Raw genomic sequence first — 23941 nt, 5'->3', positions numbered from 1 at the left:
TGGTCTAATAGACCTTTTTTTTTTAAAGACAGTTAGTCACACTAGCGTCCTCCCAAAATGCGTATCAAAGATTAATGCTATATCGTTTACTTGACTCTCAAGCAAAAAAATGCACCGCCAAAATATTAAAGGGATTCATGAAAAAATAACCCGGCGCTTTTTAATGAAAATAACATTTTGAAAAACTTCGAGAAATTGCCTAAAATTTGAGCCATAGATGAAAAAATTTGAGCCAAGCCAACCTTGAAAACTAATTTGAAGAGCAACTTCCCAAGAAAAAGATCTACGGGGGAGGCAGAACCCACCTAGATCCGCACACCGCCGGATAGGCTTTTTTCCGGAAATTTTGCCGGACCTCAAACAATGACCCATTTACATGTGCAGAATTATTTTTACTTTAGCGTATAAACAAGGCCTTAAAAATCGAAGCGCTGTCTTGGGAATTGAATGACAAAATTTGGTTGGTTGATATTTGGCTGGGAAACAATAATTACAAGGTCTCAAAAGAAGGAAAATATTTTCCGGGGGTTTTGTTGTTTGGAATTGCTTAGGTCAGGATTGCTAGTAACGGCTTGTCACTGTGCCGGGTGCATACTCGGCACTGTGCCGGGCGCATACTCGGCGCCTTGGGCCCCGCAGGGTTGCTAGTAACGGCTCAAATTTCAGTCAGGTTAAAAAAGGGGCAATTTTACTCATATGATAATAACATTACCCCATCTTTTTTGTCATTCTATAAGTATTTCCAAATTTCATGTTATGCAGTGCGAGTGTGGCTCAACGGATAGCGCGCTGGGTTTCTGATCAGAAGCTCTTTCATTTGGTGGGTTCGAACCCCGGTTGGGTCGATAATTCAAGGTCAGTTAAAAACACTTTAGAATAGTCAGAAAACATAGTAAATAAGTTAGAAAAGTCACCTGGGGGTCAGAAAGAAGCCTCAGAGAAGATAGGCAGAAATAAAAAGTCGATGTCGGTTTTCCTTCTTTTGAGACCTTGTAATTATTGTTTCCCTATTTTTGGCTGCTGCACGTTCGCAATCGCTAATTTTGTCTCATTTTAAGTTTTCAAGTTTTAATTGATTGTCTTGGGATCTTGAACTTGATTCAGGTAACTCTCGTCCTTGTTGTTGAAATACATCCTGTAGATGACTGATGTTGTTTTTTCTAAAAAGCTTATTTTCCTAGTGTGACTAACTGAAAGAGGCAGCCATGTTGAATAATTATGTACTCCAGCATAAAAACAATGATACAGCCATGCATAATTACTGTATCATGCATATTTTAAAAATTATGCATGGCTGTATCAAAATTTATCATTTAAGCTGACAGGAAAGTTGTTATCTTGAATATAGTTCTTATAATTTCAATTTTAGCAAAAAACTATTGTTTCCATAAAATACCCCTAAAATATGTCCAAAATTAGTTTAAGTGTTCTATTGCGTATTGGGTACAGATTCAAAGATATCTAGCAACAAAAAACTTTTTGTGAAGAAAAATAAGAGAAAAAGTTCAAAAACTATCTACCAATAACAAACTGATCATCTTGATGTTCTTATAAAGCTCGGAGACAGAGATGGAGCAGCAATTAACTGAAAAGACAATGCGGTACATATTCCAGCCGCGGCTTTCTTATACTATGCTCAAATCAAATGACTTTGGAGGTTCGGTGAAATGGTGACCGAATTGCTCTCCCATGTTTTGTCAGATACTCCCAAGTTAGAGCAGTTGACGGTAATACCTACTACCTAATACCTACTACCTAACACTTTTATATTTACTTAATATGCCTCAAAATGGCTCAAAAATGCCTTTAAGATAATCAGCATGCTAAAATTGAACAAATCTGAAAATTTAGTGTTAAAAAAATTTCAACTTTTTGTCAATTTTTATACAGCGTTTGGAAGACATGATAATATTTTCTCTCTTTTTTTCTCCTCACTTTATTTTCCCACGCTTTTTCTATAAAGTTTTATTTATAAGAATCAGTCTCAAAGATTATAAAGCTCTACGCTACGAACCAATCTCAAGAAGTATGGCACTATACTCAATATTTAGATTCCAAAAGAAAAAAAACTTTAGAAAAAAGAAAAAAGAAAAAAGTTAGTGGGTATTGCTTAACTTCAACTAATAGGATGGTAAGTAAAATTAAGCTTTTACAATTGCTGTTGTGTAGTTATAACTGGTAAATTCTTATAGGATTTTGAAAATCTATGCCTTTAATTTTTCTTTATTGTAGTCTACTTGTCGTTTTTGGAGCTTTACTTTCTTTACATTGAAACTTTGTTTTTGGTTTATTGTGATTATCTTATTTTCTTTAGTCCAAAGGAACGACTATCAAAGATGCTTTAGCAAAATGGGTATGTTAAATTGTATCTAAAGTCACTTTGTATAATGTCTTGGTACAGAGTGACAAGAGAACAGTTTTAGTGCCAATATTACACAAAACTAACTAAACCTTTATTTATCTATTTGTCATTCATATATTATTTTTCATTGAATATTGCATCCTCCTTTTTGATATACTCATCGTTTTGAGCCTCTATTTTGGTATAAGTGATCTTCAAAACAATCATATTTCTTATGCTTTTCTAAAATGAATTTGAATACTTGATTTTAAATATATTTTCATATATGAAAAAGTACTCATTATACAGTGTGTTCCAGGTGGATAAATTCGTCTATAAATTCAAATCCACAAAATTCATTATCTAAAGTGGGTTTAGAATAATTTAAGTAAAATTAAAATTTTCTGTTCAATTAATAGATATTCAATTTCCAAGATGACTTAATAGGTTTTTGAGATTGAAATATTGAGTATGCAAGTCATAAAAATTCGCATGAATCATGAAGATTATACTTTATACACGCTTTTTCTTTTATAAGAATATCAGGGTGAGATTTCAAATTTAAAACAATAGAAAAATAAGAACAATGCTCACTCTCAACCAAAGTACACTATTATTATAAAAGAAAAAGCGTGTATTAAAATTTGTCTACTTTTTTGGACGCAATGTTTACAAAAACTAAACATAATCTGTTATATATTTGAATATGTGGGGTTTATTTTCTTACCAGGAAGCAGACTCCGGCACTAAAGCATCAGAATCTGAAGAAATTAAATTGATAGCACAAATACCTCCTGTTGAAAAAATGGATGCTTCTTTGTCAACACTTGGAACATGCTCGTAAGTGATAAGTTAATTTTGGCAGTGTCAGGCGTTGTTTATCGTTGTTTAGCTTTTTTTATCTAGTAACACTTTATTTATGAATTCAACCTTTCTCAAATAAACTCCTTTAGAGAGTGTGATAATCAACTCTGGATGTTTGAGTATCCTAATGAAACTAAGGCCCAAATCCATAATACCCTCTTTCAGAAAAATTGAAAAATAGCATAAAAAACTCAAAATCATACTCTTCATTTTTTTACTGTTCAATTACAATTGAAGTCACAAGACAAGTCACAGCAAGGAAAAATTGAGTCTTCGATCATCTAAACTATGGAAAGAATGCAATGCTCAAACTTAGGCTTGAAATAAATTATCATATTGTTCTTTTCCAGACGGCTGTCACTTTCAACAAATTGTATAGAAAAAATTGCCAATCTCAATGGTCTCAGTAAGTGTTTGCTAATTTTATTGAGTATACGTTTTCCCTTTGTCACCCCAGTCATATTTTATAGTTCGGACCTCCCCTGACACCTTCCGAAAAAATTTTCATGAAAAATATATTTCAGATTATTTTCAAGCACTGTTATGAAATTTGGCCTTCATGAAAGGAAGTTCTCTGTTAGACTAGTCTGAGTCAAAAAGAAGAAAGAAGTTTTTTATTATTATTCGCTTTCAAAAGATATTATAAATTCATATATTTGTTAGCTATTTTTATCCAAAATCCTTGAGGGATAGGCATTTTTCATAGGTTGGTGAGATGCCAAGAGAGGGGGTCATTCGCACTATGTATTCGTGATAATACGTTGACATTATCGTTCTGATAGCTTAAGATGCAATCCAAAAGTCAAATTTCTTTTAATAGGAAAGTTATCTTTTTGAAATTTTTATCAATCCAGATTAATCATGTACGATTTTTTCTTTCTTATTTAGAAAATTTAAAGATTTTATCACTTGGGAGGAATAACATCAAAAATTTAAACGGTCTGGTGAGTATTCAATTAATTGATTTGGGTTTTCCTGGAAACACTGCATACCCTTATTTAAAGAGGCCCATTTCTGTTCCAGGGGGGGGTAAGGTTTGAAAAATGCTGGAATTCCATAGGGATTTAAACCTAAAAGTAACTGGAATTCCAGAAGTTCTAAGTCAGAAAAAAGTCGGACCTTCTCAGCAGAAGGTATACATATTTTTCTACAATCAGTGCCAAAATACTTGGCACGAAAGGGAAATTCTCCACGAAATTTTAAAACCACAAACAATTTGGACCGAAATTGACATTCTCGCTCGAATTTCAATTTTCGAAAAATGGTAAAATAGCCAAAATTGCCAATTATGTTATGGCACTGATTGTAGAAAGGCCCATTGTACCTACCTACCTTAATGAAGGTTTTATTCTAGCCTATCCTTAGTTCTTTTTTTGGAAATCAAGGTATACGAATGATTCACTAGCGTTTGATGAAATTGCCAGTGGGAAGTGTTAATTATATGGAGGATGTTTGATATTTTAAAAGCTGACAATAGACCATTTCAAGGTCATCTCAAGGGTTGAGTTGAGCCAAGTTTAAATCCTGTAATTTTCACAGCTTAATCCATATCTAAATAGAATTTATTTTCTGTTTCAGGAAGCAGTAGCGGACACTCTTCAAGAATTATGGATATCTTATAACAATATTGAAAAACTGAAGGGTATTGGTGTTCTTAAGAAATTACAGGTATGAGCATGAATCTGGTAATGTCACCCAAATAGATGAAAAAATTTGGAAAAAATAAAGTTTTGACTTTCACTTTTATTCCTGGATAATTTTTTTATTAATGACTTCAATTTTCAGAAAACATAAGTATCAGGGCTATCAAACTGGCTTGGTCAAGAAATTTGACCTAGAGTAATTATAATCAAACAAATTTGGCAAAAAACTCTTTGTAGTTTACACTTCATTTGAGATAAAATATGCGTAATCTAATACTTGTCTTAGATTTCAGATCATGGCTAATATATTAAGCTGCATTGAAAAGCAATTTTTACCGTCCAGTATGTCATATTTTTCAAATTCTGACACTTTTTCCGAAAGAAAATCTAAAATATTAAAAAATATTCCCATAAAGTTTGACTTCATGAAAATAAAACTGGCTATGGTCAGGTAATTTCATTCTAGATTTGAAGGACTCATCATAAGCCTTCCAAAAAGCAAAAGTTTGCTATATTTCAGTTAGTCAATAAAAAATTAGAAAATGAAACCTTGTCGGTTGCGGACATAACTTTTTGTTAAATTTGATTCAAAATCAGCAATAGACATTAAATTTATTTATTTTTTGGCTTTTAAAACTTTGCTGTACTTGAACCAAAACTTAATCATTGAAATTTGTTGTCTTGAAAGGTCTTTATAACTATGATTTCCTGAAAATCGAAGATTTATTTGTAAAAGAAAATCCAACCACATATATTTTTTGTTAAAATCTAATTTTAAAAGTTATGATTTGAGCTTGACATCAACTGCTGTACATCTTCATAATCAGTAAATATCATTTTTCCGTGAAAGTCACTCAACTTTTTCAATAGAAAGGCTTAAATGTATAATAATGATGTGTTGCGGACATAACTTTTTTTCTTCCAGGGTAGAACCATAGAACATTATACATCATTTATTTAATATTTTGGAGTGTCTTTTTCTGTTGCCAAAATTTGAGGAATATTATAGAGACTAAATCAATATAAAACCAAAAGATTTGGTTTGGTTTGAATTCAGCTATTACATGTTTTTCTTTGAAAAGAACAAATGAAGACTTATCAATGATATTAAAACTTTCTCATATTTCTAATAGACGAACGACCCTAGAGGACACATAAAATTGAAAAAAGCAAGTAAATGCAAGGTTTTTACAAATGTAACTCTTTAGTATTGTCAAAGTGTTAGCATAAGTGCTTAAAAGGGTTAAAAATCTGATAAATACCTTAAATAGTTATGTCCGCAACATACAATTTGCTACAGAATATGACTCTGTTTTGAACTATTGGAGCAAATCTAACCAGTCTGTAAGTGAATGTGTAGTAGATTATGTTGTGTGAACACTACACAATGAATTTAATATGCAAATTAATGCATAATTTATTCTTTATTCAAGCTCGCAGGCTCAGGACCGTCATTTTCAAAGAAACAAAAAAAAGTTATTTTTCTGTTAAAATTCTCATTTTGGACCTCAACTTGGCATCAGAATATTTGTTTTCTATTTGTAATAGCCTAAGCACTACTTCCATATAATAAAACATCATGCCAGCTTGCAAATACATTTTATCAGCAACATTTTAGATGAAATAGTTATGTCCACAACATGAAATACATATGATATGAGGTGGAAAGACTGAAATCTTGCCAATGGAAAATTATCAGACTTTTTTCTGGTTGTAGCCAACTTAAAATGACCTCAAATGTAATAATTTGTCAAAGAAACCTAAAAATGGTGTTTGGGGGCTGAGAAAACTTCATGATTTGTTGCGGACATAACTAATTTTTAGGGAAACTGTTTTGTTTCACTGTCTCCCAACAAGTAGACTTTGAGACTTCAAATTTGTATAAAATGACCCCAAATATGACCCTTGATGTAGAAAAATGATTCAGCTGAGTAAGGATAACTCCTTTGAAAATTTAAAGGATAAAATAATGTGCAGACATAACTCAAAATTGTGAACGGAAATCATACCCTGTTCACTTCAAAATTGAATATTTTTCAATGAAGGACAACTGGTATTTTAGTGTTACTTGGTTTGGTTCTCTAATGGATGGGAAGGGTTAGAAATCAAATAACTATAGATATTAACACTTTCACTTCTCTAGCAAATCAATTGTGTGCGGACATAACTTTGTGAACGGAAAAAGTTATGTCTGCAACTTTTTGCATTTATTCTGGGAAAAACTTAATTTCAAAAAATCTTTTTGTAGATTCTGTTTTTCATATTTATTGGCTGTAATAAAAACAAAAATTAAGTATGATCAGAGATGATTGGCCTAGATTATCAAATAATGAACTTAGACAATTTGCTAAAAACCTCATTTTCCGTTCACATTTTGATGTAAAAAGCTGTCCTGAAAAAATTGTGTACTTTCTAAAGTGAAAAAAATGACTGTTTAAGCTTGCTAGTATCAAGACTGATAAAATACATCAGCTGGTATCATTATTGCATGCACCTAGATTTTTCACTGGAGCCTTAAAGTTGACAAGTTGACAAAACCGAAAATGGGTGACATTAGCAGACTCATGCTCGTATATTATCTTCTTTGATCTTATTTTTAATCCTTTATTTGATGCGTTTGTTTGTTCGTGATAAGTAGTAAGTCTGCGATCGGAGGCGACCCGAAGGCTCCTCTTTCGATAGCTATCTACCCGAAGGTAGTAGGGTAGGGCGCCACTCTTTCTCCTAGGATTACTCCACTTACCCTTCATCCTTCTCTTAATTACTGAGCATAAAGCAGAGAGGCATCAAGTACCATTTCGGAAATCTTTGGTATGACCCGGCTGGGGGCTGAACCGTAGCCGGATGCTCTACCACTGCACTACGGTCGCTCGTGCGTGATAAGATAACACGATAAGAGAATATATTTATATTTTAAGGCCAATTAAGAGGCCGAACTAAAATTTACCTATTTTTATTAGAAAACTTGTATTTTATCTATTTTTCTCTTCATCTGAAAGAAATTTTTCAATCTTTAGTATTTCTTCAATTTTTTCTTTAGGTTCTTTATATGTCAAACAACCAAGTCAAAGCATGGGATGAATTTCAAAAACTCGTTAGTTCTCTTTTGTTTCATTTAAATTTCTAATTATCTGAACTTCCCATTTTAATTTTAGTGTTTCATCCTTTAAAATACACCATTTAGAATTTTTATTGGTCTTCGATGATTTTATACTTTGAGATACGTAAAATAACCCCCCCCCTATTGTCCCTATGTCATTAATAAACCTCATCTAAATCACCATCTGGTTTATATTTTTAGGGTGAACTGCCTAATTTGGCTGATTTGCTATTTGTTGGTGAGTTCTATTACTTTAATGGGATAAATTTTCGCGGGGATTAAATTTCGTGGTTGGGCTCATCCGCGAAATTTTAAGAATTCGCGGGAACTTAATTTTGCAACATGACACCCAAATCCGCCAAATTTGCGAAATTTAATTCCCGCGAAAATTTATCTCATTTTAAAGTAATTTTTTGATCCTTTAAGACCGTGTGCTAAATTACTTTTCAACTCTCATTTTTGCAAGTTTACGTATCTACCCTTTTGAGGACGGTTGAGTAACTGAAGCGTAACAACCGTAGTTTTGACCCGCAAAATCAAGGACGGTAAAAGTGCTGATTTACCATCGTCCTCAGTCAATCAGGATCTAGCAAAAACTAGAAAAATAACTATCTTCATCGTATAAAACACCAAATTATGGGACAAGCTGGAGTTTTTACAAGATAGAGAAATGCCGAATTTTGCAGAACAGCATCAATTCATCCTTTCTTACTACAATGTTTAAAATTACAAAGTTACAATCATTGAAATACTGAATATATCGAAATTCTATCAAAAAAAAATTACACCATACTCAAGTCCCGAAGTCCCAAATTGAAATACATCAAATTTCTGAGAAAACAAAATTACACCAACCAAAAGTCCCGAGGTCCCGAAGTCCCGAATTGAAGTATGTCAAAATTCTATCATAAAAAGATTTACACCAACCAAAAGTCCCGAAGTCCCGAATTGCAAAATATCGAAAATCTATTAAAAAAAAATTACACCATACTCAAGTCCCAAGGTCTCGAAGTCCCGAATTTCAATAAATCAAATTTCTGAGAAAAAAAATTACACCAACCAAAAGTCCCGAGGTCCCGAAGTCCCGAATTGACGTATGTCAAAATTCTATCATAAAAAAATTTACACCAACCAAAAGTCCCGAGGTCCCGAAGTCCCGAATTTCAATAAATCAAATTTCTGAGAAAAAATATCACACTAACCAAAAGTCCCAAGGTCCCGAAGTCCCGAATTGAAGTACATCAACTTTCTGAAAAAAATATTACACCAACCCAAAGTCCCGAGGTCCCGAAGTCCCGAATTGCAAAATATCAAACATCTATTTAAAAAAAAATCACACCATACCTAAGTCCCGAAGTCCCGAAGTCCCGAATTGAAATACATCAACTTTCTGAAAAAAAATATTACACTAATCAAAAGTCCCGAGGTCCCGAAGTCCCGAATTGAAATATATCAAATTTCTGAGAAAAAAATTACACCAACCAAAAGTCCCGAGGTCCCGAAGTCCCGAATTGAAGTATGTCAAAATTCTATCAAAAAAAATTTACACCAACCAAAAGTCCCGAGGTCCCGAAGTCCCGAATTGCAATATATCGAAAATCTATTAAAAAAATCACACCATACCTAAGTCCCGAAGTCCCGAAATGAAATACATCAACTTTCTGAAAAAAATATTACGCCAACCCAAAGTCCCGAGGTCCCGAAGTCCCGAAATGAAGTACATCAACTTTTACCCCTAATCTTTTCATACTATTACTGCCACCTCCCTTTACATCCATCTCACCCCTTTCTCACCCTCCCTTTGCATCTACAGTATCTCACCCCTGTCTTCATGTATATCTCTGACCTCTCTTTACGGGTCATCCCACCCTTTATCTTGTGTTTCATCAATCATTTATCCAAGCCCCTCTTTTTGCTTGAGTTTCATCCCACCCTTGCCTAATTCAACAATCCGATCCTCCTTCTCACCATGTCTAATCTATCATTCTTTTTCTCCGGTCCTTTTTCAACTTAGTTCCACCCCACCCGTTTTCCTTCCTTATGTGAAATTTTTATCCATGTCCATTTCATTAATCTCACCCCTGTCTCACTGTATTCAATTTATCATTCATTGTCTCCGCCCCTCTTTCACCCCCACCTCTTTTGATAGATTTCCAATCTTTCTTTATGTGAAATTCACTAAACTCTCCCCTCTTTCCACTCGAGTTTTCCCCAACTTTGTGTGGAAATTACACCCTTGTCTATTTCATCAATCTCACCCCTGTCCAATCAAATTTAATCAATTAGTCATTTCCCCCGGTCCTCTTTCTACTTGAGGGCCATCGAGACCTTTTTTGATTGGGGTAATTTTTGCTATGGGGTTCCATTCGGGACTTCGAGGCTTTAGAAATTTAGGTTTGGTTAAAAACTTTCGGGACTTCGGGACTTCGGGCACTTGGTTGGTGTAAATTTGGGGGCTGGAGATTTGATAATTATTAATTCGGGACTTTCGGGACCTCGGGACTTTTGGTTGGTGTAATTTTTTTTCATAAGTTTGACATTTCGGGACTTCGGGACCTCGGGACTTTAGGTTGGTGTAAAAAAATTTTTCTGGTAGAATTTTGATATATTTCAATTCGGGACTTTCGGGACCTCGGGACTTTAGGTTGTGTAATTTTTTCATTTGAAATTTGATACATTTTCGGGACCTCGGGACCTCGGGACTTTAGGAGGGTGTAAATTTTTTTTTTCTGATAGAAATTTAATATATTTCAATTCGGTTGGTGAATTTTCTTTTCAGATAGAATATATCTCAACTTATTCTGTTTTTGCGTTCTGTGAAATACACATAAAAAATCATGACCGACGTTGTAAAAACTCCAGCTCATCCGCAAATTATAAACACGCTTTAATTAGTGTTCAGTGTGGAGCAAAAAATATGATCTCGTATGAGTCATATATTTTTGAAAATTGTCTGGTACTTATACGTATTATAGAGGGCTCTTTATTGGAAAAATAATCAAGTAATTTTGCCTCTTATCCCTAACCTAAACAAGATTTAGTTCCAAAAATAAGATTTTTTCTTTTCTGACTGAACTAGGTCATGTTGCATTCTATTGTTAGTAAAAAAAAACGGGGGGATTTCTTCCCCCTAAATTTGCCCGTGGATTTTTGGGAATAAATCTTCCTTCGTGAAATTTTGGTAATTCTCATGGGTAAACTTAATCTCTTAATGTAGGTCTATTGTGAAGATACCGGGGGAGGGGGGTACTGATCTTGATGACCGATGAGGACATGTCGCTGGAGTTTGAAAGGTGGACCCTGTCAGATATGAATATTTGGTAAATTTGGTATCCTGTCAGAACGAAAAATCGCAATATTTTCCCATTTTCACCCTGAAAAGTAGCAAAGATACTAAAAGCAGACAAAAAATCGAAAAAGTTTCTAATTTCCACCCTGAAAACTGTCCAAAATAACCAAAAGTGGACCCTGCCAGATACCTATTTCGAAAATTATTGAATTTTGGACCCTGTAAGACTAAAAAAGGGACCCTGACCAGCGGCACTTCCCCGATATCAAGTTTGCCTAAGTGTCTAAGTGAATATTAGGTCCTCAGTCTTTCCATTATTTTATTGGCCTTCTTGTTGTAGGGCATAACATCTCTTCCCACTCCCCCGATCTTAATTGAAGTTATTTCATTCCGACTAGTAACAGTTGTATTAACAATTTTAAGAATGATCTGCAAAATTTTCGGTCGATCAGTTATTTGGTTGGTGTTTTCAAGGCCATTATCAAAATGAAAAAACGATGGATGTTGGCTTGCTATCGAAAAACTTGTATCATAATTATTTTTGTATTTTTCTGTTAACAGGTAACCCATTAGAGGAAAAACACAACACTGAGGGAGATTGGAGAGATCTAGCGACCACCAAATTACCAAAACTCAAGAAATTAGACGGTATTCTTTTTTTCGTTTTTCCTAACCCTTAAAATACCATAATGCAACCTCTCCTCCACTCTTGCATATCTACATTTTTCATATCTACAGTTCAGGCATAATTTTGCAGACACAGTTGACCCCTTCTGCAACTGTCGACAAAATTCAGTAGAAACAACACAGCATTTTTTGATGCATTGCTCTGATTACTCTAATGACAGACTTGTGATGTTTGGCAGCCTTCTTCAACTTGACATAACCTTGTTTCCATTCAATCCCAAAACATTGTGTAGAATACTTCTTTATGGCTACCCCGATTTTAGCATTGTCCAAAATCACGATATATTAAGTATAACAATAAAATTTATCTGTGATACAAGCCGTTTTGGGGGACCGTTATTTTAGTATTTTACTCTAACTGCTCTCCAAGCTCTTTTTGTTTTTGTCTTTTTATTTTTTGTTAGTATTTATCCTCTGTAGTAAGTTTTTTTTTCCCATGCATTTATCAATTGATTTTTTAATTTATTGTTAGCTTAGTTTGGGTTCCTTCCTCCTGGCGGTATGATCTGGTGGTCCTTTTGTGGGAGGTTAGGAACCCTTAGTTTTGTACTATTTGTTCGTGTTACATATACTATAGATAAAAAAAAAAAAAAAAAAAAAAAAAAATTCATGCGAATTCTAGGAAAATTTGTTGATTGTGTGATTATTTTCACCGTATGGTGGTAAATAAATAAATCTCAGAACTCTTGAATTGTGAAAGAAATCTAATTAACATATTGAGAATTTTAAAGGACCCCACTCTTCTCTCACACCTTTTCGTAATTGGTTTAGCTCGTAAAACAATAACATGGGCCTATGAGATTCCCTCTCCCCTGAAAAAATTAGCATAGGAGTCTTCACTGATGAGAAACCCAGAAACCTCAAGCGATTTACACCTCCCTTGTCAATTAGCTCTTTTATTTCATTCCCAATAATCCACAAATGATTTTTTACTGGTTAACTGAGACAGGGTTGTAAAAAATACCAAAACTTGCGAAGGAATTTCAACAGCTAGAAAAATAACCTGAAAATGTCTTCTTAGTTTAGACTCCTATTTTCATGAGGTTTTTAGAGTAATTGGGCAAAAAGAAGTGCCTCTCTTTTTCTTTCAGCTCAGTTTGTTTCATTACTTGAGTACTGTTTTCCCCTTATCAACCATGTCAATGAATCATTGCATATGATTTCGAAATGACATTTATTTGGCACTAAAATCTAGTTTTTTGGCTTGTTCCTCGAAATAACTTGTAACAAAACATTCTTGTTATTTCTAAACTTTATTTGTTTGAAAGTATGTACAAACATACAAACACAGACTTCGGCGATCATTTTAGGGAAATTGAAATAAATTAACAACGTGTCTGCAAAACAAAAGAAAATAATTTGAGTACTTTCGTTTTCTATAAGTCGTCATTTCATCACCGAGGGAGTCGTACAAATTTTAATAGAATACACTCAATTCCTTTTATAAGCGTACGGGAAGATCGGGTCGAGGCTCAATATGCTTAGCAAAATCTCATTTTCAGCTTTAATTTATGCTTATTTATATGCTTAAACTTCGATTTGCTAATTTTCTTTGGGTTCATGAAAATTTCGATTAGATTCTGCTCAAAGAATGATTTTTTTTTGTAATTTTAAGCTGCAGGCGAAAATCTTTGGTCTAATAAAGCTCAAACAGCTTTAAAAGTAACCCTAAGAAGGTCAGCGTTTTAGAAAATCTGCGCGATTTTTTTTTTCGTTCTAGCTTGGAGTTATACGTATAATGCTTATTTTTCACCGAAATCGAGCCTAATGCTTATAAACGCTATGCTTATAAAACAATACGAGTGTATCCTTTTTTACTTATCAGGTGTACCTGTCGTACGACAAGATGAGGAGGAATAAATCAAATGAAATCCAAGATGGCTGATTCAACCCTCGGATTCAACGACCATCTAAGATCTTGTTCCGCGAGCGCTTATTTCTTTTGTAAATATTCTAGATGATTTCTGATAAGGTTCTACTGTATTCTTTAAGGCCCTGTATATTTTTTTGGTATGATAAGATTAATATACTAGATGATAATTTATTTGTAAATGGTCTTTTTTTTAATTCTAAAAGTTATGAAAAATAATATTTCAATGTTGTCATCAATTTTGAGTTTAAAATTCCTTTTTTGGGCTCATAATGACACTGGAATTCTTAAGAGGTATATTTCATCATAAATGTGGCTTTATCAAGTACTTCACCAATAAATAAAAATTTTCAGTCACTAAATATGTCTCACCGCAAAAAAATTATCTATTCAATAAAGGCCACGTAGATACATTTTTATAAATATACCTCTTGGTAATTTTCCACTCCCGTATTGAAAATTTCATTTTGAAGACAAAACACCTGATCTAAAGCACGATTTCAGATTTGTTCGGCAGATATATATATTTTTTTAGTAACATTGGTGGAAATACACATTTTTTTTCATAAGAACGTCCAAAATTTTTGAAGCCTGGGATGTTCTTAACTTTTTGAGTTTTAAACCTAAAAATGTTCTTAACATGTTCTTATTTTCGCAATTTTTTTGAGTATTTTTGTCCATTTTGTTATGAAATTCGATGTTCTAGAGTCTGATAAAGCCTTAAAATGTTCTTAACTTGTTCTTGACATTTTGTCCATCGAAGCCTTATGTTCTTATATACTTTAGGCGTACAAACTTTAGCGAGCAGAAACTTTCGCGAGGTCGAATAATCGCGAAATAGACGACATTTACTTTCGCGAATTTGATGAAAAAAATGTTTTTCGCGAGCATAAACTTTCGCGAATCGTTGGATAAAAATGAGAATTTTCGAATGAAAATTGCCTTAAAAGTGAAAAATATACCTTAAATCTGATAAAGACGGTTGCTCTTCGACTTTAAAAAGGCATTAAAGGATAAAAAAATGCCTAAAATTTGATGTTTCGAGGTTTTATAGATTTCCATTTTTTTGGTAATTTTTCGCGAGCATAAACTTTCGCGAATTGCCCCGCTAAGAATTTTCAAAGACATTTACTTTCACGAAAAAGGCCTAAATTCGCGAAAATCGCGAAAGTTTCTGCTCGCGAAAGATTGTACGCCTAACTTATAAAAAAGCGTGTGCAAGAAAATACAAAGAAAACCAAAATGTTTGTTTTAAAAACCCGGTGAAGCGACGAACTTCTTGAAAAAGCGGATCCACTCTCTAAGAACCACTTGATAAATAAAGTGAGAACAAAAGAATCTCATATGTGAGAGTTTTGAAACAAAGACTCCATTCATAAGCGTGTACGGTTTTGGTTAGCCTCCACTTAGCCATTTTGAAATTTTTCTCATGACCGTTACTAACATTTGATGGAAGAGTACTTTAGTATATAGAGACATGCCGAATTTCCGTTGTGTTGGGCCACAATTTCACAAGAATGCTACCACTTTTTAAGATATTGTTTAGGATCTGAAAGTTTTGAAATCCAACCCTAAATAGACCTTTCCATAAATTACGTCATAATAGCAACGCTTACCTCGTTTTCAAAATATTGCTATGGTAATTTATTCCAAGAGGAGTCCATTAGAAGTTCCATCTATTTAAAATGTAATAGCCGGAAGTCTCAAAGGGTATAATCCTCTTGGTTATAGTTTCAAAACGAGGCAGTCGTTGCACTCAAAGTAATTTAATGAAATAGACAAAATTATAGAGGCCTTTTTCATTTTTCTTTTTTTTTTTCAATTTTTTTGCGTTTGCTATATTGCAATTTTTGCAGGCTTTGGTACTTTTCATATTTGACTTCCATTATAATCACTGAAGAATGCTAATTTCCCTAGTAGGCCTAAAATTAGCATTTCAATTTATTTCAATTAAGTATTCTAAGTTAAAGCTAGGTTAATAGTTATATAATATTTCATTATAGACATTAGGTCCATTCGCCCATTGTCAGCCACTTATGGTCCCTCTTGAAATTAAACTGAGGAATGTACCTTGAACCAACGACTTAATAAAATAGATAGACCAAGAACTTCATACAATGGCTCTTAAAAATCTTTTGTTTTCTATTCATTTTGTATTCTTCCATCTTGCCGTCTTTCCACCGTCCGCGTAAGTCACATTACAAAGAAATTAGACTTTTTACAAGCATCTCTAAATGGTGTAAAATCAATTATATCGAATTTCTACTGACCATAAACATAATTTTCGATTTTTTTTGCTTATGTCAGATCGCATTTTAATCATCATCTTTCTCACAAGATATTTTTCAATATTTTTCGACAACACTGTTGCGCTTTTCAGCGCATTTTCTTTAAGAACATAAACATTTTTGAAAGACTCTACCTAAGAAAATAAACGTGCGTTCATGGTGCGTTCTTAAGATAGAAAACACAAACACTATCTAAATACAAATGTTATAATTTTAACAATGTTTACTAATTTTTAAGCCTAAAAGTTTGACTTGAAATTAAGAACATATTCACAAAATTTAGGTCATGTGATCAATATCAACCAATAGCTAATCTTAAAAAAATGCTTTTGCACGCGGAATGACATTTTAATGATGCAAAAAATCATTAACTTTTTTATCATTCTTACGCGGATCATTTCCATAGGATTTTATTAGATCGTTGCTTGAACTAAGAAAGATTTGAATTTTCCGAAATTACTTAAAGTTTCAGAAGAATATAAACGCTCTTTTTAATGAAAATCCTCAAAATTTCTAAATTGAATAACGTTTAACAAAATCAGTATCATGTATATATCAGGTTTAGAAACTCTAACATTCATTTACCTGTCGACTCTTGGGATATTTTGCCCAATGAAGTATAAGCCCGAAGGGCTAGAAGCGAATCTCCTAGGTAGGATTTGAAGCAGCTAAATCCTAACTTAGTTGCACGGCTTTGAGCGGACCGCGTAGTTTTTATTCAGTTTGAAATTTTCTGTTGCAAGATTTCAAAAAATATACCACTCGAAAAAAAAAGAAACCGCTAATAATCTAATAATCCGTCTTCAAAAATACGGCGTATATTCTAAGACTTCGCCTTTTCTTGCCCGCAAAGAAAGGTTAAAGATTTGCTTCTAGCCCTTCGGGCTTATAATTCATTGATTTTGCCAGTATCCTAAAATAAATGTATGTCAGCTGAAACGGGTCAGTTTTATTAAGTACACACTTCATTAAGGAGGGCCAACAAAGTGGTTCTTAGCTTTCTAATTTAGTGCATATTTTTTTCTGTGGTACTAGTGAGAACTGAATTTGATACATCAGCTAATATAGACTTTGAGCACTGGATTGCTGAAATATTCCTGTGAGAAAGTTTTCTCTCTCGTAAAATCAATATTGTCTTTTTAAGATATATTTATAACAGACATTTGATAAAGTACTTTTATGATTGACAAAAAAATCTGACAGGTCACACTTGGTTTGAGGCTGGCCACAAAAACGGGAAGAAACATTACATAAATTGATATCCGAATTTTTAGACTGAATGGAAAAAAAGACCAGTCTATCTCAGCCCCCAAACTACCGACTTAAAAAGGATCCTACGTACCGTCATACTACCCACCCGGAAAGCTTTTATGTTAAAAATGCTTTTCTCAGAGCGGATATAGTTTGGGTGCATTCGGGGATGCTTGCCAATTTCCTCTTAGCCTGGATCTGATTCTGAATTTTATTTTGATATAATGACGACAAAAGAGGTAGGCTACACCTACACTCACTTATGTCTTATTTTCATGACAAAATAAAAATCAAAGAAAATGTCCTTCTTTTTTTTACCAATGAAAATGCATACAAAGGTAGGTCTTCTAATCTATTTTTTACAAAAAATAGATGACAAATTCACGAAAAGATGGATTTGACAAATAATTTGTAAAGAAAACCAGGTTTTCCTTAATTTATTTCGAGAGTTTTCTACCCCTACACCTGCTAATTAGTGATTGATACATACAGATTTTAATCCTAACCGTGCGTATTTTTAACTGACGCTTTATTAAATGTCATGAGACGAGATAGAATCCATTGACTTCCAAGCCCGAAGGGCTAGACTCAAGACTCCTTGATGGGAAATGTAACCACTTTTTTCCCATCCAAATCCAAATTTGAAAAAACCCCGATTGAAAATAAATTATATCGCTAGTTTAAAAAAATGCAGTCCTAAAAACAAAGAAACTGCTAGATAATTCGTCGTCATGATTACGACGCGCGTTCTAGGCGCGTTCTGGATGGGAAATAAGTTTCTTGCCTGGGAAAAGGTTAGAAATTCTACTCTAGCTCCTTGGGCTTTAAACTCAATGATAGTATCACGGGCTTTTATTTCAAGTGCAAAAAGGAAAAACGATAAGAGACGGGTATTATTCTTTTAAACCACAAAGAACATCCCCAGAAATGTTGCACAATAAGTCATATTCATTAGTTTGACCCCATTCTTTCTTGAAGTTTTCTTTTGTTCGTGAGGGTCACCTAGCCAGCTAGAATTCAGTGGGGATTGAAAAAATAGCACAATATTTCGCAGTGAGGATTTGCTCATCATCTTCCAGTGGGTCTGTGAGAAAGGGTGTTTCTACAGTGGTTAGATTGACACATGCAAGATACAATTTCTACACTTGGTCGTCGGAGGTTGATATTTGTATATTTCTCGCAGGGTACTATTCATCGGAAAAAAAGTAACTACAGCTTGAAAACTACTGTGCCAAAATTCACCTCATTTTCTCACAGACCCACTGGAAATATTGGCCAAAATATTGTCACCATCAGAAATTATACTCTAGTTTTTGTCCCCGAAAGTAAAACAATCCTCACTGCAAATTACTATGCTATTTTCCCAATCCCCCCCTGAATTTTCTGACTTGACGAAAACAAATGGATGAAAATCCCCAGCCCTAGAAAATATGGAAATATCAATCCCCTTTGAATTTCATTCCGTTATTTTTATCCCCACTGGCCGAAAATACCCCACCGGGTCTGTGAGAAGGGGGTGTGTAAGTAAAAAGAATCAAAGATATGGAGAGCAAATAAAACCATATTAATTAGCCTCCGTCTCAGAACGCGGTCAGAAAATTTTGCGGATAATTTCACAGCGAAAATGCATCCAGTGAAATGTAAGTAATATATCATGATTCAAGTCGACTGACATAATTATACACATAATACATGTTACAAGTTCTGCCTAGGGATTCTCAAGCTCGGCTATAATAAAACTATTGCATGTTAGTAGCAGACCCGACTGACCAATGTTATGTAGCAGGTTGAAACATGAGTTTCTGCTGGAAAGATGCAGTTTGTTTTCAAGTTAAATCTTCAAAATAAAACAAACTGTGTGGGTTTCTTTACTTCCAAACAACCTACCAATAGTTTTGGAACACTCCATAATAAAGGAAGATGGCTCTTCTTGTGGATTGGCTTTCTGATACCCCATATAAACACGATGTGACATGAATGTGAAGAGACATGATTTGTTTGTTGGTTTTTGTTTGTTTTGTTGACTCATATATCTCATGGCAAATGGGATAGCAAATGACTTTTCATGTATTGCTTGGCTCTACATATGATACCTCTAACTTTGAACACCTCCAGAATGTTGAAAAAAGCATTTTACGAGATAAGTTTCAATTATAATTTTCATGGAAATTTTTAAAGCGACAGATAGATTTGGCTTGGCGTCAGTTTTGTTTGGTTGATGTTTGGTATCGTGATCATGCCACACAGTCACTCTACACATGATGCCTCCAGCTATGATTGGTATCAGAATGTTGGAAAAAAACATTTTACGAGAAATTGTTGATAGAAATTATATTGACTTATTTTCACAATTTTGGGATGTGGGTTTAGTTGGTTGATAATGTTTACACTGTGGGATGGTTTTCAAAAAACTGTTATATTGATTGTTGTTTGTTGGAATTGATTACCAAAAAAAGAGAACCTTTTTTTGATAAATACTTTATTTTTTTCATGAATCGTAAAAAACCGTGTGGATAGTATGTGCAGTGTCTGTTTTCAAATTTTGAAAGCTCTATACCTACTGAATTGAAGCTCTGACTAGCTCTGTTTTTAAAACTTTGAGCCATGTTTTTTTCTTTGTTGCTATTAAAGATATATTTTTAAATTGTCGTAATGTAAATTTATGGTAAAGTTTTAGTTTTTGAGTTTAGTTCATCAGTAGTATATACATACAGTAGTATTTTTTCAGTAATCCTGTCTTGTAAATATAGTAACATTTAACCAGACTCATTGCCCTCATTATATTCTAATTTGTATTTTTTTTAGGACTGATAAGTACATATTTTTAAACACCAAAACAAAGCAAACAACATGCCAGTTCTTTCTGGACAAATGTATACTTTATTGTGTGCTTTGAGTTCTATTTTAATCAACCCTCTCAACTGCTGATCTTTCAACTATCATTTAGGAGTATAGAATGGGCTTCCATAGTACCATTTTCTCTAAGTATTTTGTGCAAATTCAACAAAGTAGACTTCTTGACTGTCTTTGTCCCTTATGTTAAAGTTGTTCTGATGGAGGACATTGCTATTTTTGGTAGCCTTCACATATCAATAAGGAGCTTTGGTGTAAATGTTTTTTCTGATGAGATCATACTAATCTGAAACTATAAGGCCTTTATGAACTTTCTAGAACAATAATCTTGCTCCAATCTTGAGAAACACTGGAAAAATAGGTCAGCATTCCCTGCCATAATTTCACAGATTTCCTCTGCTTTCTGCTTGAAAACGCTGTCGTATAGCCGAAAACGAAAGTGAAACTGTGAAAACGTCCGCAAATTCGGGCCCAGTCCTCTTCCGAGACGGAGGCTAATATCTAGCCCCCCCCCAGGATTCGAATCAAAAACGACGGTATACGTGCGGCCCAAAATCAGACCCGTACAGTGCAGAAAAATTTTTTTTGACCGTTTTTAGGCAAAATATTGTCCGATTTTCCAAATTTTACAAGCCCTTAGAGTGCAATTTTTCTTTTTTTTGTTGATTTCAACCCTCCTTCAAGTACTAAGGGCTTCGCCCTCCTATAAAACCCTAATAAAACCCATGTCCAATTAAAGAGTTATAAAAGCCGCACATACGGTAGGTCATTTACTTTGAGCTTTTGTCACGCCTGTAACACTCTCTAAGCCCTGGTTTAGATGGCGACCCACGTTTTGCCCTGTTCTATTCTAATTGCGAATTAAAGTGGGCAGAGAATTGGCTGTATAAACTAGCTTGTTTCGCTTTTAAGCGTGTACTAATTCTGGTTTAGCTTGGCACATTTTAGACAATGCTTCAGTTCTAACATTTACGATCCTATCGTCCGTTTAGAAGTCAGTAATCGCAGGAAAGAGTTAGGGCGTCTGGGCGGTTTACGGGAAAAAAGTGGCGGTAGAGTTTTGGAACAAACACTGTAAACATCTCCGCCACTGCTTACTCCACCCGAATTGATCACGCCTCTCCTAAACTATTACTTGCGCTCAATAAGAAACTTCTATTAAGTATGAGCAGTAACATAACTTGTTTTTTCGATCTCTAGAAGATATCCCAAAATCATTTACGTTTTTTAGTTGTTTTTTTTAAAAGGAAGTTTCATTGCCATTTGTAGATTATAAGAAAAAGTTAATTTTTTAAAATTGCCATGAATAAAAAGGCCATAAAATAGTGACCGCAGTCACTCAAGCAGCCTAAAGATGATTGTCAAAAACGACACAGTATCAACCGTCAACCGTTATAAAGTAACATATAATAACACAAAAAAAGTAAACACCGTGTTTATTTTTGAAACCAAGCATGGTCACTAACCCTCTTGTTTATTCAAATAATATTATTTTAAATAATTTTTTTGTTATATATTTTGTTTGTGGTTTGTGATAGTAAGTTCTTTGCCACACACAATAAAACTCAACCATGCTCGATAGACAGTGCAAAAAGTATAAAAAGCGAGCGAACGAAGCAGTAGATAAGAACAGTTGCTGAGAGGAAAAAGCAAAGATCTGTGACCAAAGTATTAATTCAACAAGAAAATATAATAAGCGCTATCATAAATTTTCAGGTTGATTCAGAAGATATATTTCAATTTATACAAGGACACGATTTAGTTCAAGAAGGAACTCTTATCATTTTTAAGACGACTAGAGATATGGATCACTCCGTGATTTTAGTCTTGTTGACAGTTGTACTGGAACCTTCCAGTGTATTTGGTACCGTGGATAAGTTGATGTTGAAGGATTGTTATTCGTTGATTGGACCTGAAGGAATTTGTCCGACATATTCAAAGTGTTACAAGAAACTGAATAAACTACTACACGGTAAACACTGTCAAGATTATTTCGAAGAAAGCCCTAAATGTAAAAGTGGTTGCAGAAAACGTCTTAAAAGGGTCTTGAAAAGGTTCGCTGGAGTTGAAGATGCGCTAAAAGGCTGCAAGTGCAAACAGTACGAGTGTATTACGGCTAAAGCTCGTATTTTTCGTTGCATAAATGACAATCAACCACAAGGATTAAAGAGTTTTGCTCACGTTGAGAAGACCTGTTTAGCAGGAAAGGAGAGCAAGAACTGTAAAAAACTATACACTGATCGTTTTAATAACTGCCATGACCTTTACAATGTTGGTGAATGTAATACGAAATGTAAAGAAGCTAGTGAAAAATTGATTCAAGATAAAGTTGGAAAACATTTTCAAAATGTGGTATGTGATGGAACTTGGGATAAAGAGAAGTTTTGTCGTGAAGTAGAAGATTTGAGAAACAAATTGTGTTACAAAGTTTGAGGTACAGCTCTGAACTTGTTGTAATGATTTGACTTTGGCTGGTGGAATTTTGTTGTTGAAGTGATATTGAACACTTTAATGGGATAAATTTTCACGGGGATTAAATTTGGCGGTTGAGCTCATCCGCGAAATTTTAAGATTTCGCGGGGACTTAATTTTACAAATGGTGCTATAGAGTGACCAATATTTTGCCTTTTTACGCAAAATTATGCATGTTGGTTGTCGAAATACGCATTATTAACGCTTCTTTGAAGCCAGTAAATACTATGAAAATAGTTATTTTACATTTTTCGGGTTTTTCTCAAAAACATTTGGCGGATAAGGTCTTTTTCAAATTTTCATTTGGATCCGAGAAATTTAATATCCACGAAATTTAATTCCCGCGAAAATTAATCCCATAAAAGTACAAAAGCGAAAGAACAATACTCGTCGTGAAAAACTTAAAAAAATTCAGTAAACTATGGACTGAAACTATGGAAAACAAGTAAAGAACACCCATATATTGACAAGCCTACTCACTATGTGACAATTATTGGAATGATTTCAAAATATAAGGGGGCGGGTACTTTACTAAACGGGAAAATAATGTGAAAATTAGATTATTTTTGCCAACACGTAAGTACTTATTAAGCAAAAACAGGGTAGAAATATACTATTTAAAAAGATATGTTGCCAAATTTTGAAGAGCACCCTTCTATCATGACATGACAGTTTGAGGTGAACCAAAATAAACTTTCGATTAAAATGTTATACGCTTGTAGTATTTTTTTATATGACATTTTATACCTTTTCGTGGAAAATTCTAGGATTTTATCTCTTGAGATTCATTAAAAACGGGAAAATCTTTTGGTCGGAATCTGAATGAATTCAGTCGGCAGTTGAAAAGTGTCACTAGCCTAATACATCTAAAAGTTTAACTTCTTAAGTTTTAAGCCTAAAATGTTCGTATTTTTGGCATTTCCACCGATCTGTCAGTATTTTTGTGTACTTTTCTGTTCTTATAAAAAACGTGTAATAGTGACTTACCCAGTCAATTTTATTCGATAGGTATCCCATTTTAGGAAAATTAATAATTTGACCGATGCTTATTATTTAAAGCTCAGAATATTCGAATTTAGAAATTTTATTTTTCAAAGTTATTGGATTTATTTTCATTTCATAAAAATGCACGTAACAGACGATAAGAAATGATTAAAATTTGTCAAAGTCTATTTTGCTTGAGAAAAAAATGTGAAAATTTGACAACTCATTTTTTAAATTAAATTTTGTACAGGAAGTCTAAGGTTTTCAGGTTTTCAAATTTTTTGTATATCAGCTTGAGC

At 33.8% G+C, this 23941-nt stretch overlaps 2 protein-coding genes across 2 annotated transcripts in view; one reads left to right on the top strand and one right to left on the bottom strand.

Annotated features, from left to right (window-relative positions):
* The window catches only part of LOC136810403 (uncharacterized), a 277730-nt gene that overhangs the window by 165094 nt on the left and 88695 nt on the right, over positions 1 to 23941 (bottom strand). The gene's annotated exons all lie outside the window — the stretch shown is intronic.
* Positions 2053 to 13968, top strand: LOC136810391 (dynein axonemal light chain 1-like). Its single transcript, XM_067066941.1, has 10 exons — positions 2053 to 2131; positions 2315 to 2353; positions 3072 to 3181; positions 3556 to 3611; positions 4094 to 4149; positions 4784 to 4873; positions 7889 to 7942; positions 8150 to 8186; positions 11799 to 11885; positions 13750 to 13968. Exons 1-10 carry the CDS (start codon positions 2129 to 2131, stop codon positions 13782 to 13784), a joined length of 567 nt encoding a protein of 188 aa, XP_066923042.1. The 5' UTR covers positions 2053 to 2128; the 3' UTR covers positions 13785 to 13968.

This window comes from Clytia hemisphaerica, unplaced genomic scaffold, assembly GCF_902728285.1.
Source record: "Clytia hemisphaerica strain Z4C2 unplaced genomic scaffold, Clytia hemisphaerica genome assembly, whole genome shotgun sequence".
Lineage (NCBI taxonomy): Eukaryota > Metazoa > Cnidaria > Hydrozoa > Leptothecata > Clytiidae > Clytia > Clytia hemisphaerica.
The sequence above is the reverse complement of the archived record's forward strand: the minus strand, read 5'-3'. Positions and strand labels throughout refer to the sequence as shown.